At 37.6% G+C, this 18,167-nt stretch overlaps 1 protein-coding gene across 4 annotated transcripts in view; it reads left to right on the plus strand.

Annotated features, from left to right (window-relative positions):
* Positions 1 to 18,167, plus strand: part of ATXN7 (ataxin 7) — an 88,880-nt gene that overhangs the window by 42,469 nt on the left and 28,244 nt on the right. For 3 of the 4 annotated variants that reach the window (XM_039559310.1, XM_039559309.1, XM_039559308.1), the window contains one exon: positions 8,831 to 8,935. The exons of the other annotated variant lie outside the window; for it this stretch is intronic. In XM_039559310.1, coding sequence (XP_039415244.1) covers positions 8,831 to 8,935 — 105 coding nt within the window. The remainder of the gene's footprint in view (positions 1 to 8,830; positions 8,936 to 18,167) is intronic. 4 annotated transcript variants of the gene reach the window in all.

Raw genomic sequence — 18,167 nt, forward strand, 5'->3', positions numbered from 1 at the left:
AGAATATTCTATGGATAATTTATTTCAGTTTAATTGAGGCTGTGTTTGACTAGTAGCTTATCCAGAACTTTCCTCCTGCCTCATAATAGGTTTTCTGCATAATAATTGAAGTGTTTCTGTGTACCCTTTCATATTAGCTTAGTCCAGATTTTAATTTTACTGTGCAAATTATAGGGTTTTTATTCTCTGAATTCAGTTTCATTTTTGTGTCATAATTGCAAAACTCAATTCATTTTTGAGGGTCCCTTAAGCTACTTTAGAATTGGCTTGGTTTTTTTTAACAGAAAAGCATAAATAATAGTTTGTTGGCTTTCCCAAAATACAGCAGTGGCATGATGAGATCATGCCACCTAAAAATAATGCATGACTTGAATGAAGATATCTTACAGACAAATTGTGTTCAACATTTGTGTAATATACAAATTGGTTGGAGAAATTAAAGATATCTTTAGGTCTGAAAACTCATTAAAAAGTAAATGGGAATGGTTTTTGCAGATGACTGACTTAATTCAAATTGCTGATGAAAAATTGATGTAACAGGATACAATGTGTGTAGGGAGACTTATAAAGCTTTTCAGCAGATTAAAATACGCTACTTGTGTTTCATTGAGAAATTTACTCATCAGTCTTTCTATAGACAATCTTCTGTAAGCTTGTTCACTGAAATTATGTATTATTCTGTACAATAAACGTAGAAAATCTGTTTAATAGTTTGAATGAACAATTTGACATGTTTTGTGTTAAGATTTTCCAAAAAATTGTGTGTAGTTGAATTCATATACAAAGAATTTAACTAAATACTTAAATGTCTACTTTGATATGCTTTATATATAATTACAGGAACATTGAAATCTTGGGAGCCTAAAATTAGAACTAGCTATGCACTAGGCTACAGGTGCAGGTGTGCATGACACACTTCTCTTTGGTATCTGCTGCTCAGTTTTTATCCTTGGGTACAATACAAACATTTCCCAGAACTGTTAAATTTTAGAGAACTAAAATTTAGTGTGTCATTCTGCATTCTCACAGAGGGAGGGAGGGAGGGCTCTGGGGTAATTGCTGTGCCCGTAGCCTTGCACAAGGATGGCTCTTGGATTTGCTGCCTGTGTGTGCACAGAGGAGTGTTGCTGCCTGCAGCAAACCTTTTTGCTCAAGTGAAGCTTGAGGGGGTGGTGCAGGGGATGGGGTTTTGGGAATGCAACACAACCTCTGGAAAAGAGGTAGGTCATCCTTTGCCCTTTCACCAGATGACAGTCTGAGTTGAATTTGGGAAAAGCAAAAAGTAAAATCTACAGAACTGTGGCTTTGGAAATACAGACTGTCATGAGTTTTGAAAGGCGACCGAACAGAAAGGACTCGTCTTTTAGAGATGATGAAAGCGTTCTAACAGTAGTAGAGACTTATGACAGTGATCAAATCTCACAATGCAGCTCCTGTGTCTACTTAAACCAGATTGTGTGGTTTTTTGGTCTTGAACTGAAAGTCATTTCTCTGAGCCAAAACTTTGAGGTTTGAGTATTCAATAAGACGCCGGGTTATTTGCCGAAGTGGAAAACACAGTAAAAACAGTTAATTGAGTCTTCAGCTGTTCTTTCCTTCAGCTGATCCATCAGCAACTACTCAGTGAAACAAAGTTCATGCACTTGTGCTCAGAACCCAAGAAGAGTGCTGCCTTTCAAATGTCCCCTCAAGTAGCTGGACTTCCAAAGCTGTATGTGCAGGAAATGTAAGTTACTTAATGTACAGAGCGGAGTTGGCAAGGAATTTTAAAAATGGGTAACCTTGAAGAAAATACTTCAGCAATGCTTCCCTCTGAAGTTACATGAAACAGCTCAGATATGGGAATGTGCGTTTAGTTTGTTTTATTTTGTATTAAAAGGCTATTCTGTATCTGAGGCAACATGAGCATAAACCTTACAGGAGAGATTTTTTATAACAGTGTTTCTGTGTGTAGATTTGATCATTTTATGTTTGGTTTGTTTGATTATATGTATGTTCTTTGCAGGCACAAATTCGTTAGGCCTGCACATATGGTTCATAAAATACTTGTGTTCTAGTAGTATCTAAGTGTTCATTACTTGAAATTTTGCTGAAAACCCTGAAGTATGTATGTTTTACTAGAATCTCTTATTTTCGTTCAAAACTTGTGAAAACCAGAGCACTCTTAATTCCTATATGGGTTTAATTATTTTGTTCACAGTATCTGTTTAGAAATACTCTTATTATCCTCTTGCATGGTACACAGTAAAAAAAGTGCAGTAGTTTAATTTTACTTCAGCATTGATAAGTGTACAAAACCACATGTGTTTGTGAATGATAAGCACTTGAGTGTTTCTCCAAAATAGTTTGGAAAATATTGTTCAGAAAATAATGGTTTAGTTGCAGAAAGTGAAGTATATGTGTATGAAAGGGAAGTTTTGAGGTCCTAACTTGGAGTGCTTAGTTTTTTCAATAAGACATTCATATCAGTTCAAATAAGGGCCTATATTACTTTGAATAGATGGGAGCTTTACTTAAGATAACCAGGTTAATTAAGATACGTTGCAGTGCTGTTTGTAGCTGCCTCAGTTTGCAGTCAAGATTCTCCTTGTGCCTGAAGATTACCTGTTACTGACTATTAATGTCAGCAATAGATTCAGCAGGACTTACCTGCTGTGCAGATTTCTTGGCAGAAGTTTAGCTTTTTGGGCTGACTGCAAGTTATTAGTCTGGTGGTAACAGAGCTGAAGTTTCTGTCTGAAATTTGCCTGGTTTTGGTACAATCTGTTTCATGTGGTCCTCAGTGCAGGTTAGTCATCTTCCTTCTCCCTCCTTGTGCCTCTCCCTCAAGGTCATAAGCCCTTAAAAATAGTAATTTGGGAGGTTTTGTCTGCTTTTAGATAATAAATGACATGTTTACCACAGCCATAAAGGGTAAAACAATAGAAATATTTTTATTACTTTATCAGATCTGACAGTACCTGAGACACGTGTTACAAGCAAATTATGGGAGTTATCACAAAGTTTCTTTTCCTTTAAGATGTCAGCTATTTTGTTACTACAACTGTGGTGTTTTCTCCCCTTTTCAAAATTTTTCAGATGTTAATGGAGAGTTGTGTTATCTTAAAATTTCTACTAAAAGTGTGCCTGTAGAGAAAGAGATCTACCAGTTAAGTTAAAACAAGGTGTACTTGCATATTTTTTACCTTAGTATGATCAAGACTAATTACCTTCTAACTAGAAGAAAAAACCCAGCTAGTACAGAGCAAATGTATTCAAGATAGCTGTTGGTGGACATTATTTGAACTTACTTGGTCCATGAAGTAAATAGTTCAAACAATCCAGATTGTGGCAGCATTCCAAAATAATGGGATCTATTTGCAATTTCCTTATATAGTACTTCTGAAACAGTTCCCTGATGTCTTAATGGAAAACCTAGTGAATTGATAAAAGTTGGTGCATCTACTTAAGGTGGATTTGGATCAGACTCCAGAGAAGAAAAAAAAAAAAAAAAAAAAAAAAAAAAAAAAGCTGTGTTTGGGAGGTTGTAAAGATAATAGGGAGTTATATCTGGGCGGTGAGTATAAATTTAATAGTGTAGGGCACTGTGGTTTTAATGCATTTAATATTAACTATAGTGATTAAAATTTTTCTGGAAGTATAACCAGGTTGGTGTAGTGCTGAAGGCATGTTATGCTGTTCTGTGGAATCTTTGTAGCCAAAACTTTTTACTGTTCACATCAGGCATCAGCCTACAATGTCCGTTGTAAAATTACACTTAGTGGTGAGTAGTATGTATATGTTTGTCATAAATCAGGCTTGGACTTTAAAAACTAATCTTAATAAGCAGATGTTTATGCTGAGAGTGGGAAGGAGAGAAAGAGCATTATCAGTGTTCTGGCTTAAAAATATTCCTGCAGAGCTTTTACATACTCCTTTTGCTTTTTTGATCAAGTTTTCTATTCTTTTGTCATAACCTTGATAGTTTGTTCTTTGCCCTTTCACTTCTGCCCTTGGTAGTTTTGCTTTCTCTTCCTCTGATTCAGTTTTCACTCTCCTCCTTCTTTGACTTGCAATAAGCAGCCTTCTGGGAAATAGGAAACTGGTGTTCTGGTCTCTGCACACAGGCTCCCTTTACTCTCTTCCTCCAGCAGTTGCTGTCCTGGAGAAGATCTTAACCTCACTTTTTTTGTTGATATTTTATTTCATTTCTAGAAGGGATGTTGTCTTATTAGATACTAGGATAGATGGATTGTGCAATGGCCCCAGTCTGAAAAGAAACAACAAGACTTGTAGGAAATCTGATAAACTTGGGGAGTTAAAAAAGAAAAATCCTATTGAAATAGGTAGCTGTAGTAGTCACTGAAATCTAGTGGCTAAATAAATGCAAGGTGCTGGCCTGTTCCCTGAGGTGGTTTTAGCCTGTTTTATGTCTTCTGTGTGATGTTAAGTAATAGAATTGAGAGATTAAGAGTACACAGGCACAGTTAATGAGCATGAGAATGACTTTCTTTGGTGTAGCTGTCCTGAAAGAGAGTGCTAGAAAAACTAAGAAATTATTCAATCATTTGTGTGTTTCTGCAATGTGTTTCAGAGAAAAAGAGATGGCAGATCAGTGTAAGAAAGTTTTCCAGATGAGGTGTGCTGAGCTCCATTTAACTTGATGTACAATATGCCAAATTATCTATTATTGCTTTTTCTTTTTTTGTTAGAAAATGATGCTACACTGACTTTTTTCAAGTAAGAAGCATTTTCCTTATTACATGCTCAACAAGTGATGCAGTTATCTCAGAACTGTGTATGGCATGGGCTTGTTCTAGTCTTGATAAAGAGTGCAGTAATGCATCATTTAAAGTTACTTTTTAAAAACTCAGTTACATTTGAAAGGAGAAGTGAATTCTGGAGGTCACAATGTCCAGTTGCTTCCTATTACGGAGGAAAATGAAGTTTTTTTACTTTCTGGTGTTAATAGAATTAATGTAACTGACAGGTCTTATAATAGTATCTGTATGTTGATACTATGAATACTGTATTTATGGAAAAATACATGGAAAGTTTAAGTCCTGATTTAAATTTTTAGTGTGACCTTGAAAAATATTCCCAGATGCCCAGCTTTGAAAGAGGAGCATATGAATCACGGTTGCCAGGTTCTTCCTTGAGAGGCACAGGCTTTACATAGTGAAGTATTTCAAAAAGTCATCTTCAAACCAAGACTAACAGTGCATTTGGATGACACTGGTGAAATACTATAAACTTCATTAGACTTTTAAATAGAAATGTCATGTAGTGGATTAGGTATGAAGTATTAGATGTTAGAACATCAACTGCATGATATATGTGAACTTTCATAAGTGGCTGACGGGACAGAAAAATTAGGCATCCATCACCTACTCCTGGTACATACTTACTATGTAAGTTTTGTTAAACTGTTCTGTATATTGTTCTCTAAAATTTGCATGGTCTAATTTGTCATTCCTCTAACAGTACCACATACGTGTTTGTCCTGTTGTAACACAGAAAGAGAAGCAAGATTTCCCTGAAACCTACTCTTCCCCTGCTCAACTAATTGACAGTGAGGCACATTAAAGATGTGAGAGCTTACCTGCCTAAGAATGAGGCTCCTGAGTTGGGAAGTGTGGACTCGGGTTTCTTCCAGTTGCCTTAACTGATCTTGGTTGCATCACACTCCTTACAGTTCCCAACGCCATTGTTAAATTGCATTTAGGCCTCTAAACTTTGCTACTCCCTTACTAGTTATGTGACACTAAACCGTGCCGTAAATCAAATCCCTCCTGATGGGGGAGAATATTTTAAAGTCCTTGCAAGGAGTTTCAAAGAATAAACCCAGACTTTTCCTTGAGTTTCAGCGCTGCCAGATAGTTGTTTATTAAGTTTTATCAGAGGAACAGAGCCACTAGCGTGACCCAGGCATAACATAGAGCACAGAAAGCAGGAGAGAAGTCAAATTATCAAGATTTACACAGCCTTTTAAAGATAATTTAACCAATGGTTACTAGAAACATATATTATTTTTACTTTCCTACCAATTATTCAGTAACACGGCCAGGAACTGTGCAATTCTTTATCCAATCATCCCAAATTACTTTTACTGCAGAATATGGAGTAGCAGTAGTAGAAGAAGAGGGTTTGGAGAACAACAACAATCCTCCATTTTGATATTTTTTGCTCTTATCTATTTACTACAAAGAGAAGCCCAAAACCTCTAAATTTTTCACCCTGTGACAATCTTACATAGTAGTCTATCACCTAATGCACACCACTGTATTTTCTAGTTCTTGTCTGATCGTTGGTAATTTTGTCCAAGGTTGGAAGTCAAAACAGTGTTGTTCAGGGGGGTAAAACCCTTCAAAACAGGCAGAGAAATACTCTCAGTACTCTGGGTTGCTACAGTTGTGTCCAGATGTTGCTCTAATATCAGTGCTGTAGGAGACCACTGTGGGTTACAAGATCTTACACTGATTTGTGTGATCTGGCTGGAGTCTTGTGCACGACTTCCTTTGAAATCAGGTTGTGATTTTGGGTGTGCAGCAAATAACTTTTCTCAGTGTCAAGTGGTTTTACTCAGAATGGTCCTTTGTGAGTTTGTGTATTTCCTGGTATTCTGTCATTGCTTTGTGTCACTTGGAGCTAAGATTTTAAAACTGAAGGTGTTTTCACAGTGTAAAGGACCTTTGTAAATTATTCAGATTTCTTGGGATCCTCAAACTGAAATAGGAAAGCACTTTCGTTTACGTCAATTTCTGTCAATTTGTCTCAGTTGCCATTTAAAATTGTAGTTCTGTATTGCCAGCAAATATTCCTAGAAGGTTTCTTAGAGTGATGGTACATGGATGTGGTGTCTGTCATTGGTGTGAAGGAGCGCTTTATCTTGCAATCCTTCTCTCCTGTTACCGATTCCCCCTGCATTCAGTACAAGTTGGTGTAAAGGCTGACAATCCAGCCTGAAAGGTACAGCTATAGGAACGGGTTCCAGGGTGTGGATTTACAGTTCCCTAGGCATCACACAGGAGTAGCCTCTCTGTGGGCTATTAACAACGTAAATATCAGGCAGTGTATGCTGTCACTGTCCCATTGACCCTGGAGTATTTGCTTGTGTGTATAAACTTTGATACATGGGCATATCCAAAGATGATACTCTTGCATGAAATATTAGCAATGAAATTTAAGCTTATACTTGTTTTCTTACGTAGCTTAATCTTACATCACAGAAAGTAGATATCGAAAAATAGTTTATTTTTTTCCTATCTGATTTTCAGCATATATTTACTAGTTTCACCTAGTTTGCAGTAGTTGGTTGTGCCAGAGGTTTTAATATTTTTTTCAATAAATATCATATAAATAAATAAGCAAGAGTTGCCACTTAAAGAAGTGCAAATCAGATTATATGTTTATTTGATGTAACCTCAGTTGCAAAAAGGTGCCTGTGACTTAGGTGAAGGTGGCTGTGATCTCTCTCAGTCAAGTCAGACGTCTTCGGTCATTGCATTTGCATCCAACTGCAAAATCCAGTTAGGGCAGTTATTGCAGGTGTCATGCTTAATTTTGATGTAGCACTAGTAAGATTTTTGGAACATGTGGGATAGACCTTATGTCTTTTAAAAGAAAGTATTTAATTTTTTATGATGAAGGTACGTACTAATTCTGGGAGTAGTTTTGGTGTGGATATGTTCTCTGTCTGTGAGAAACAAAGTGGACAGGGCTGACGGTGTCTTTCTGCCAATGGTTCCCTAGTGTTATGGCACACTCAATGTGCAACACAATTTATTTCATAATTGCTTTTCTATCAATGAACAAAACAGTGGATGTTGCTAAAAGTATACATAGGCAAATTAGTAGCTGTAAAACAAAACTCTGGGGTCAGTTCTAGCGCAGGAGTAAATAAGTTTAACTTAGAAAATAATTACTGTTGAGACAAATCTATTATTTGGGGTTTTTTATAAGAAAGTAAGTTTGCTTATGTCAATTTTTAACCTTTAAATAGTGTTACAGATCCCTTAGCCACATACTATGTTTGCAGTTTCCTTTTTTTTGTCTTTTAATGATTGAATAACATTTTTAGTTATATAAATGTACTGTACCTTTAAGTTGTGTAGTAAATGCTGTATTTATTACTCCAGTAGTCTCTGAATGCAATTATAACTGTTAAATATATTCTTAACAAACTGTATTCTTAAAAACAAAATCGTAGAAACTAATTTTATTAGTAAAAGTCTCCAAGTATGTCTTTTATCTCTGCAATCCACACATGCTCTGACAGACTGTTATCTCTAGTTCTCTCTCCTGTATAGCTGTTACACAGATCTCTGGCACCAGATGGCTGGACTATAATGCACTGTTAAACAAATAAAACCATTAGGCATATAATTCTGCCTGGTAAATGACTGTGTGTTTAAAATGGTTTTTAAAAAATTGATAGCAAATGAAGTTCACTTTTGAATTCATTTAATGACACTGGAATAAAATCCGAACCCCTTTTCAGAATACATAAAACATCCCCACTTCTGTTGTGTTTGTCTCAATTGAAGTCAGTCTTTTTTTATTGCATTCTTGCATCTGGTATAAAATAATCAGTCCTAAATCAGTTTTCTAATAGATGTTTTCTACAAGTAATCACTCATTTTACATTTTTCTTTGTAGGAAGATTTTTGCTTTTGTAATACTCCAGCACAAAATTATCTATTGCATTATATGCTCTTTTCTCCTCATTTTCAAATTTGATACAAATGTCTCTAAAATTATGATTCAACACTAGTGTCATGGCTCTGTAATTAAACTGTTTTTCTATAATTGTCAGCAGCTGAGAGATGCCATTTTGTCTTTTTGTTTTTAGATATGCCAATATTTGGTCTTTGCCCGGCTCATGATGATTTCTATTTGGTGATGTGTAACCACTGTAATCAGGTCGTAAAACCACAGGCATTTCAATCACATTATGGTAAGTGCTTAACTATTTTTAATAATTAAGGGTGAGGTTAAATCAGGATTAAGCCTGGCAATTTTTTTTTTTAATTGATGGTACATAGATCATTACATTATAAAAAATGTCAAAGAACATAACCTACCTGTATTTAATAATTTTATATACATTGTAATGCAGTTACGTATAGATCTTGTTATTTTAAGTTTTTTAATGCTTTCTTGAAATGCTGCATAGCTACAGTTCAGTTTCAAAATGACATCTAGTGTATTTCACAGCCAATATGTGTAGTGTGTTTGTCTCTGTGTCATTTCTCTTTGTGTATTTACACAGATTATTTTTACATGGGTTCTAGTACAGTGTGAATTCTGAACTGAAGCTGAAAGCTAAACTTACAGTGAAATTTGTAAAACGTAGTAAACTTCTAATACCCAGTAAGCTTATTTATTTATTTTCAGAATTATCAGTTTGTATTTGTTTTACTAGTCCAGTGGTTTTGTATATAAACTATGTGGGGAAGCTCTTGTGTTGGTTGGCCAGTGTTTAGAGAGGACTAAGAAAATGTGAAGTGCTATGCCAGTTCAAGTGCTCAGTTACTTCCTCCAAGCCTGACTGGGGGTGGTTGGCAGTTCTGCTTTTCCATGCTCGCCTCAAGACTAGAAATTAACCTCGAACAATTTCATGCCAGTATTTGGATAGGAGGTTTTTTGGAATTCAGCTTTTTTTTCTGAAGAAATTAATCAGATATTTTCTGACCAACTCCTAATAAACGTGGTGGACAAAGCATCTTCTGAACTAGTCCTTCCTCCCCAGGTGTGCATGTATTTGTACATGGTCTCTTTTCTCTAGGCCAGTGCACCTACGGATTGGCTTGGTGTTTATAAGGATACGGGCAGGGTATGGGCAGGGAGCCTCTTCTGGTGTTGAGAAAAATGGATAACCTCTCGTGCATCTTAAATAATCCAACGCTTTGGCAAGAAAATATATACTCACTTCTGGTTCCTTGAGACTGGAGAAGGGCTGTGCAGAGGGTGAACTACTTACCCTTTCTCGTCTCGCTTGGCTTTGTGTTATATTGCCTTATGGATTATAGCCCTACCCTTGCTGCTGGATCCTGCAATTGTGTCACAAAGAGTGACTCGGAGAAGAACCTGAATAAGTTTTATGTCATAATTCTTAATAGTTTGCTTGTTATTCTGTGGGTGGCTGTACTAATTTTTTTTTTAAAACCCACAGTTTTTTGGATATAAGTCTCCAGAGCTGTTGGGAACCAGAAGAAGAAAAGGCCATCTGCTCTTCTTGCTCTGGTTGCTATACGCCTTTTTGTTAGCCAGGAACGAGTATACCCCTTGCCAGTGAGATTCCTCACGTGTCACTGAATATAAGCTTAAGATGTCCAATAACTCCTTCTAAAATTTCATATTAAACTGATTCTGATGGCTAAAAATAAATTTATGGGGGAGGACTAGATGATGCAGAGTTCTGAGTGGTGGTATATTGAGTATTCCATCTTGAGGTCAGTAATATGGTAGTGATGGAGAGCTGTGGATAGCTGCAGACACCTAAGGTTGTCTTTGTGAAATGAGGAGATCTCTAAAGTCTGACAAACTGGCATCTGTATGGTAGGAACCAGCACTGTGTTTGCCCTTATGGGCAGGTGGCAGAAGCAGCTCAGGAGCTGAATAGAAGCAGCATTATGTCTTGAGCATAGACATGAAAACATGGCATGTTTTAATTGTGCTTGTACTGCTGTTAGACTTGTTATGTCAAGTTAACTGAAACTCTTCTGTAAGTACTGTTTGCAATTTAAAAGGCGCAGAGTGAACAGGGAACTGCAAAATGAAGGTATGAAAGTATTTTTAAAAGTTGTAATAAATACTAACAGAATGTATTCTGTATCACTCTGTAGAAGTGTGATCTCTAAATGTGAAAACTTCTCTAATACAAACCTTACATCAGTGGCAGATTCATACTCTTAAGAGAAGTGTAGAAGGAGGAGATAGAAATGATGAGGTTATTCTTAGTATTTCTTAAGCTTGTTCTGAACAATGAAGAATCTTGGCACGGGCTGTGGCGTGCAGAGGAAACAGGTGGGGTCATTCCAATGAGAAAAACAGGCTTGGGTGGGGTGAACATCATTAAAGGACCTTAGTTTGCCAAACTAATCGCCTCAGAAACGTAAGAAGGCTGACTTGGTGATTTTGTGTAGCACTAGTTCTCAAAGCCTTATATCAGCCTTCCCATTTTTGAAATCCTTATGCAGTTGTCCCTTAATTTATAAAATTAAATGTGAAAGCTGATAAGTATGTCAGGTGATAGATTACCAGACAATGATCTATTTTTTTTTAAACCCTGTATAGCTCAGGAGAAGGAAGTTGCTGAATCTTCAAAAAACTTGGTTATTTTAAAACAGAAAGTGTGTTGTTGTGATAACAAGAAAGTAAAGCACCCTTTGGATTCACCACAGTCAGTTTACTCTGAATTAAGTTTTTTATTGATGATATGATTTCAGGGATTGAAAAATTCTGAAAATTTGCAGTCCATCCATGTATCTTTTTGTGATATTCTTAGGGTCTTTTAATTGCTGCCAGAGAAGTATTAATCTCTTAAAATATTCTACAGCTCCTGGTGGTGTATGTTGCTGTGTGTGTTGCTGGTACTTGGTGTTCTTTGAAATTTGTCATGTGGATTTTTGTTTTCTAAAGTAGTAGAATATGCTCTGTTAAAATGTCACTTTTGTCAAAGGAAAGCTAAACAAACTATTAGTTAAACGTAATGAGCTAATTAATTTCTTCCAAAGCATATTTGTGATTAAACTCCTTAACTAGGTAGGCTGAAAGTGCTTTGCAGGACATATGCTGGCTTTTTTCTTTGGATCACAAGTAGTCAGAAATAATTTAAATGCAACCTTATTAATTAGAACCTTTTTAGTAAAATACTTTATTGATACAAATGACAGATTTGTGTATGTAACTGATTCTTTTCTATTTCATGCATTTGACTAGAAAAGATATTAATGCAAAATTAAATTCTACTTTTTTAGGCAATCCAAACGTGTTTGAGCTATGAATTTCCATTTTAATAATTTATTCAATAGTGTTGGTATATGTATTATGCTTGATTTGTAGAGTTGGTATGCATAACTGTTGAGCTTTTGATGGGACACCCTTCCTTCTCAGACCAGGGTAAGAGAGCAGAGGAGGCTGCTGTTCTGCTAAGTTCTTTATTTCATAGTCTCACAGCTTTCTTGAAGGCAGAGTTCGAAGGAGGTTACATGATAAAGGCAAGCAGAAACAGCAAACAGCAGGCAGAAACAGCTTCTTCTTCCATACGCTCTATATGCTCTGTACTCTATGTATTTTTCTTACAGAAGTGTGGATTATATTTGTTAACTGACAGTAAGATGAACACACGATTCTAGTTTTCCTTTCTTAACCTATCCTGGTCTAATTCTAACAATAGTAAGCCTTACACCAGTGTTACACAGATTTGCGTATACAGTTTCTATCAGCTCTTATTGTTTATGTGAACACTCTATCTAAAAAATGTGAACAGTACAATTCTATCTATATTTTGTCTAAAGTAAAGAATTCTATGAAATGGTAACACTGCTGCAGCAAGAACTGTGTTTAAGGTCTCTGCTACAGCTTTCTAATGTTTAAGGCACTTAGCATAATATATTTCTACTAAAAGTTAAAAATCTGTATTTCTATTTCACTTTGGTGCGGCTTCATGTATCTCAGCTTGTCCAAAGGTTTTAATTCAACCCGTATGTTTTGGCTTCCCTCTGGGCCTGAGTCCAGAGGAGCTTTCACTCCAACACATAACACCACATGCAGGTTTGTTTTTTAGAGCAATCTAACCTAATGAGATATCAGAAGTCAAATTGTGGTATTCCTTCCAGTCTGGGTATAGTATCTGGCTGGCAGTGCAGTCCAATGGCTTTAGGCCCTTGGCTTAGGGTGGTAGCACTGCTGGGGACATGGTGGGGCCGGAGCACGCCAGCCAGCCAAGGAAGAGTTGTTCTGTCAGATCACAGCTGTTTTCATTTGGGGGGCCAGGCAAGTGATTAAAGTCCTTCATTGCTACTATTCCTGCTGTTGTTCTGTGAATGGCTACACTTTCATGGTATCAGCATCTTCCTTCGATGAGTCAAGATCAGTTCAGAGGTGAAAGATGTAAAAAAGATATAATGTTCAGGCATTGAATCTTGTGGGTGAAACACCTGAGATCACTTATATGACCTATTCCCAGAAAGTGTTTTTCTCCAGGAGTATTTCTCTGCACTCTGGATGATCATGTGCCAGGTGTCATGCTCCTCAGGGCAACGGGATGTGCCTGTCTCCCTTTTGATTTCCATTCTCTCCTTCCCAGAGACATGTTAGCTACAGTTCTTGTGCTGCACCCAAAGGTTGCTCTCTGAGGAAGCCATTGCGACAGTTATTTCAGGTTGTTCGTGGAAACCCTGAAGTGCTGTGGGTTTTAGGCTGTGTAACCTTTTGTTGGCATTTCAGCTGTTCCACAGGTTTATCTCATCTCCCTGTGGTTATCAGCCTCCTGGCTGATGGGAGCTGCTTCTCTGCCCTGTCTGGGCTGCTCTGTTGCTCAGAGAGAACTCAGCAGTGTGAAAGTAGCATCAGCATAGAGATGTGTGGAGTTTTTTTCCTTCTACTTCCCTTATGGGTTTTTTTTCAGAGGTTGTTTTTTCTCTCTGTGCCTTAGTATCCATGAATACAAAATAAGGTGAAACTCTCAGCAATAATAATGAAGGCTACCTGTAAAACTTACACTGAGAGTGCCTGTGACTCATGTAGTGATTGTGAAAACCATGAATACAGTACATGATGGAAAGAGATTATGATGGTGTGTTGGGCTGTTGAGCTATTAAAAAGCTATGTTGAGTATATTGATTAACTTCCATGGGTTTGGCATGGTGGCAAAGGTGAGCAACCACAGTGAGCTTTGCCTGCTGCTGCTGCTGTCCTGAGAGCTGGTGGGGACTTACTTAAACATTTTGGTTTCCAGTCAGTGCAGGTTTAAATCTGAGGTATAGGAATCAGAAGCAGGGTTACTGTACAGATATGTCCATCTATTGTGGTTTCTAGGAGGTTGTGGAATTGGAATAGAGAAGTCATCACACAACCGTATACTCGGAGGGCAGATCCTGGCCGTAGAGAAAGAGATGTTTGCTGGTTACTTGGGTCCATTCTCCGAGTCTGGGTGAGATCTTTTGTGATTCTCCATCTAATTTTATAACCAAGGTCCTTCCTCCCTCAGCCAGGGCCCACAACCACCTTTCATTTGCAGGTCTCCACTTTGGGAGTCCTACAGGTTTTTTTGGTGTTAAGCGCCTGGATTCAGAGAGAACATGTGATACTTGTGATTTCAATTGGGAAAAATGATCTGTTAACTATCTCTGTCATTGTGGTGATGTATTTTGGATGTGTATCATACATAACTTAAGTATTACAGTCCCTGCAGCACTACATGTTTGGGTTCTTCTCACACTATGAATCGAATATAAATTTGTCCTATATTTTTGTTAAATTTAGCAGCAGCTAATTGTTTTGAAAAATCTGACAGTATTTAATATTTTTAAGTTGTATTTTTTGAAGTATTTTGTATATGTATTGCTTGTTTAGAGTAGAATAAGAGAGTGAGTTTAGCATGGATTCATGGATTATGAAGTCAAAGAGAAAGTGTCTGTACAAGGCAGCATTTAAAGCTGATAAGAAAAGAAAGGAATGTACTGAATCTTGTTCCAAAGCCATTAGACCTGAGGATTGGGTTGTTTGTTGCTTGGTTTTTGGGTTGGTTTTTTTGTGTGTGTGTGTGTGTGGGGGTTTTTTTCCCCTCATGGAACATTGTTTGAGCTCATCCTCATTTTGGAGGGATAAGCCTTCATTATGGCCTGCATACTTCTGGCAGCAAGCAATTTGTTTCAGCAATTAATGTCCACTGTTCACGGAAGTCTTTTTAAAGCAGTGTGAAAAGTTTTTTTTAAATCATAAGAATTTTCTTGGGTATCAGTGATCTTCTGTAGGAGTCTAACAACCAAAATAAATCTGAATATTCTGTGGTGTGTCACAGATGTGCTGAAGCAATCTGCCAAGCATATTGCTAAACGTGCACAGGTGGCATTTGGCATATTATGGCTCCAGTTAATGTGTATGTTTAAACAAATTATCATTGGCAGCTTCTGTTCAGGAGCTCCTGTTTAAATGCACAGTCTCACAGTAATTCACACAGTCCAAGTTCCAGGAGCTGGATCTTAATCTGTGGGTCCAGCAACTAGTTTAATTTCTTGGTAGAGATTTGTGAAATTCTGTACCTTTTGCAAGAATCATCTTGGCATATAGCAGGGAATGTGCTCAGAGGTCAGCACAGAATTCGTTTCAGAAGGAAAAGAAACGTTTCAGCTGACTATTAAGTAATTTTTAAATAATGCATAATTAAATAAGAAATTATTATAATGTGGAAAGAAACTCTGTAAACGTATTTTGAGCTTTGAAATGTGCGCCCCCAAGCCATTAGCTGAATACCAAATGTGCTATGCAGATTTTATGGAGCAGTGGAGTTCGGTGCTGTGGTTACTTGTATCATCACAAACTGTTCACATGCAGAAAATTATTTTTGTACACAGAATGGCTGTGGTCTTTGTACATGAAAGCACAGGGAGTCTGTTTGAGAAGTTGATGGCAGTTTTCTAGTAAAACTTCCTCCTTTTTTGACGTGGTTTGTCAAGCTCTAGTTGAAGAAATAAAGCAAATTTTAAGTATCAGCTAAGAACAGAAGTGATGTTTAGCTTCAGATTTAAGAGATACTGATTATTCAGTTTACTGCTTACCATGTTACTCATGTTATTCTCTCTACAGTACTGTGTGTGCTAAAATACTACAGACTTCAAGTGCTTGATGTGCTTTAGGCTCTTCTTACTTTTGGTTATTGTGAAATGAATTTTATGCTGTTCTGCCACAGCAGAAGATCTAGGTGCAAAAATCCTTCTGGTTTAATATTGGCTGAAGAGAGAGTATTTTTTTTTATTATTCTATCCTTACTGAAATGTTAAAGTATTTAAAACAAGTCTAACATACAAAATTAGCAAGGGTTCCATGAGAACCCTGCTCCTTTGTAGTGATCTTCTTGCTGGGTATTTGCTTGGAGACTGGGACTGACTGCTTGCTTTTCAAAGTAAATGCTGATGGGGAAGAACAAGTGGAAAGAAAGAATAGTATTTATCTTTGTGGGAAAAGAAGAAGCAGTGCCATGTTCACTGTCACAGAAATAGTTGTTCAGCAAGAGGGAGAAAGTGTGTAGATTGGAATGAGATCTAAAGAGGACAAGTAATTCCAGTAAAAAGTAGCTATTGAGTGTATTTGACTACAGCTTCACTTTGAAAGAAGCCACCCGGGATAGTTGCATCCAGTCTACAATTAAAAGTAACTGACAATGAGAGACTTAACCAATCTAGAAGTCAAGGTTGAGTTTCATCACTCAAAACTCATTTTGTGAGAGGAAATGGCATGTGGAGCAGGGCACAGCTCTCCCAACCATCATTCCAGATACTTTGCAGGTTCAGGGAAGGCCGTTTTGCATCAGCTTACGTGATCCACATCCTTGGAAGGTTTCCTTCACAGCTAAAAGGGTTCTTTCTACTGCCTAAGCCACTCCTGCAGGCTGGAGCCCAGCCAGGGGAGGTGGCCTGCACTGAGGACAGGCCATGGGCGCTCAGGGTCTGGCACACTGCCCTAAGCTGAATGCAGGAGAATGAGGCTGCAACCTGTTTGAGAGCTGGGGAGGTGGAAGAAGCCCAAGTTGAAGTAAAAAAGAGACAAATTTCTGCTGTTCTGGAGAGATGGGAATGTGTCAGAGCCATGGAGATACGAACTTGGTCTTGGAAGGTGGGATTAGAAGTAGTTTAATTTCAAAAGCTAACCACATAGAGATCAATTATTTATAAGGACTTTCTCATTTAGTTTTTGGGGAGAAGTGTGTGTTCTCATGAACTGTGTCATTTATTCCAAGAACTGCAAACCTCAGATGAACACCACAGCGCTTTGTGATTCCAGGGAGGAGTGTTCTGGGAAGCTTGTAAAATTGTTTTGAGTATTGAACTGTCACAAAGAAAATAATTTTTTGGTTGTTTTTTTGCCTTTTTTTTCCCATGGAAGTACATAGTTTCCAGTTGCACACACTGTGTACCCTCTCATCCCAGCATCTGACCCTTGAACAACTGCTGTGTTTGGGATGGTCTCTTTTTCTCTACAAGCACAACTTCATAGGTCAGATAGGAAATCCCACCAGTAACCATCACTTACATTACTTTCTGCGAAGATACCAGTGCACCCAGTACAGCTGTGCAGTACATGGCTGGGGCAGCAGTGCCCAGCTTTGATGGGCAGGGGGGAGACAGCTTTGGCAGAGCTGGCTCAGCACAGCTTGGAATTAAATGGTTTGCAGTCTGTGTGTGTGTGTCCGAGAAGGGGAAAGAGAGGACACTGGGGAATAGCTAAAAGGGGAAATGTAAAACAAAGAACTTGAGTAAAATACATGTAAAAAGAAATAGATGAAGACCATATGGAGGAAGCTAAATAAGGAAGGTAGGACAAAATTACCTTGGAGGAGGGAGAATGAAGTAGGTACAGTGCTGGTTTTATTACTCTGTAATGAGGGGTAAAAGTGGTAGAAATGAGGAGAGGCTAAACAGGGCAAAACAAACAAAAGCTTTTTCACAAGTTTTTCCTCTCTCAGTGTGTCGGCAGCAATACTATTAATGTGGTTTGTGTAATACTGTGGCATTCTTGGATTTTGCACATTTTGGTGGGGGGTGAGGGGAACAAGAATGTTTCCTACTTGAGCACATCTCTTGGCTTTGTCAGGCACTAACCATCAAGGGAAGAGATGGATATATGCATGTGTGAGCACTTATTAATAGTTCATCTTTTGGTTTCTTATGCATTGCTTTTACTGTTTCTGTTTGGACTTCTTAATTTTATTTAACAATTCTCATTTTCTATACTGTGAATACTATTTTTTAGACAGTAGGATGTATGTGTAGCCTTCAGCTGCTTCTGCTACCAGAAGAATGCCCCCCAGAGAAGAGGAGGTGTATGTAGTGTACTAGGTGGAAGAAGGTTATCTATGCTGGACTGACATGAAAACAATGTTTTGTAGGAACTTCATCTGCCACCTCAGGAAAAATAGGCAGCATTTTAAAATCTATATTCTCACCTACAGCAATAGTGCATGG

The sequence above is a fragment of the Corvus cornix genome, chromosome 12 (genome assembly GCF_000738735.6).
Source record: "Corvus cornix cornix isolate S_Up_H32 chromosome 12, ASM73873v5, whole genome shotgun sequence".
Lineage (NCBI taxonomy): Eukaryota > Metazoa > Chordata > Aves > Passeriformes > Corvidae > Corvus > Corvus cornix.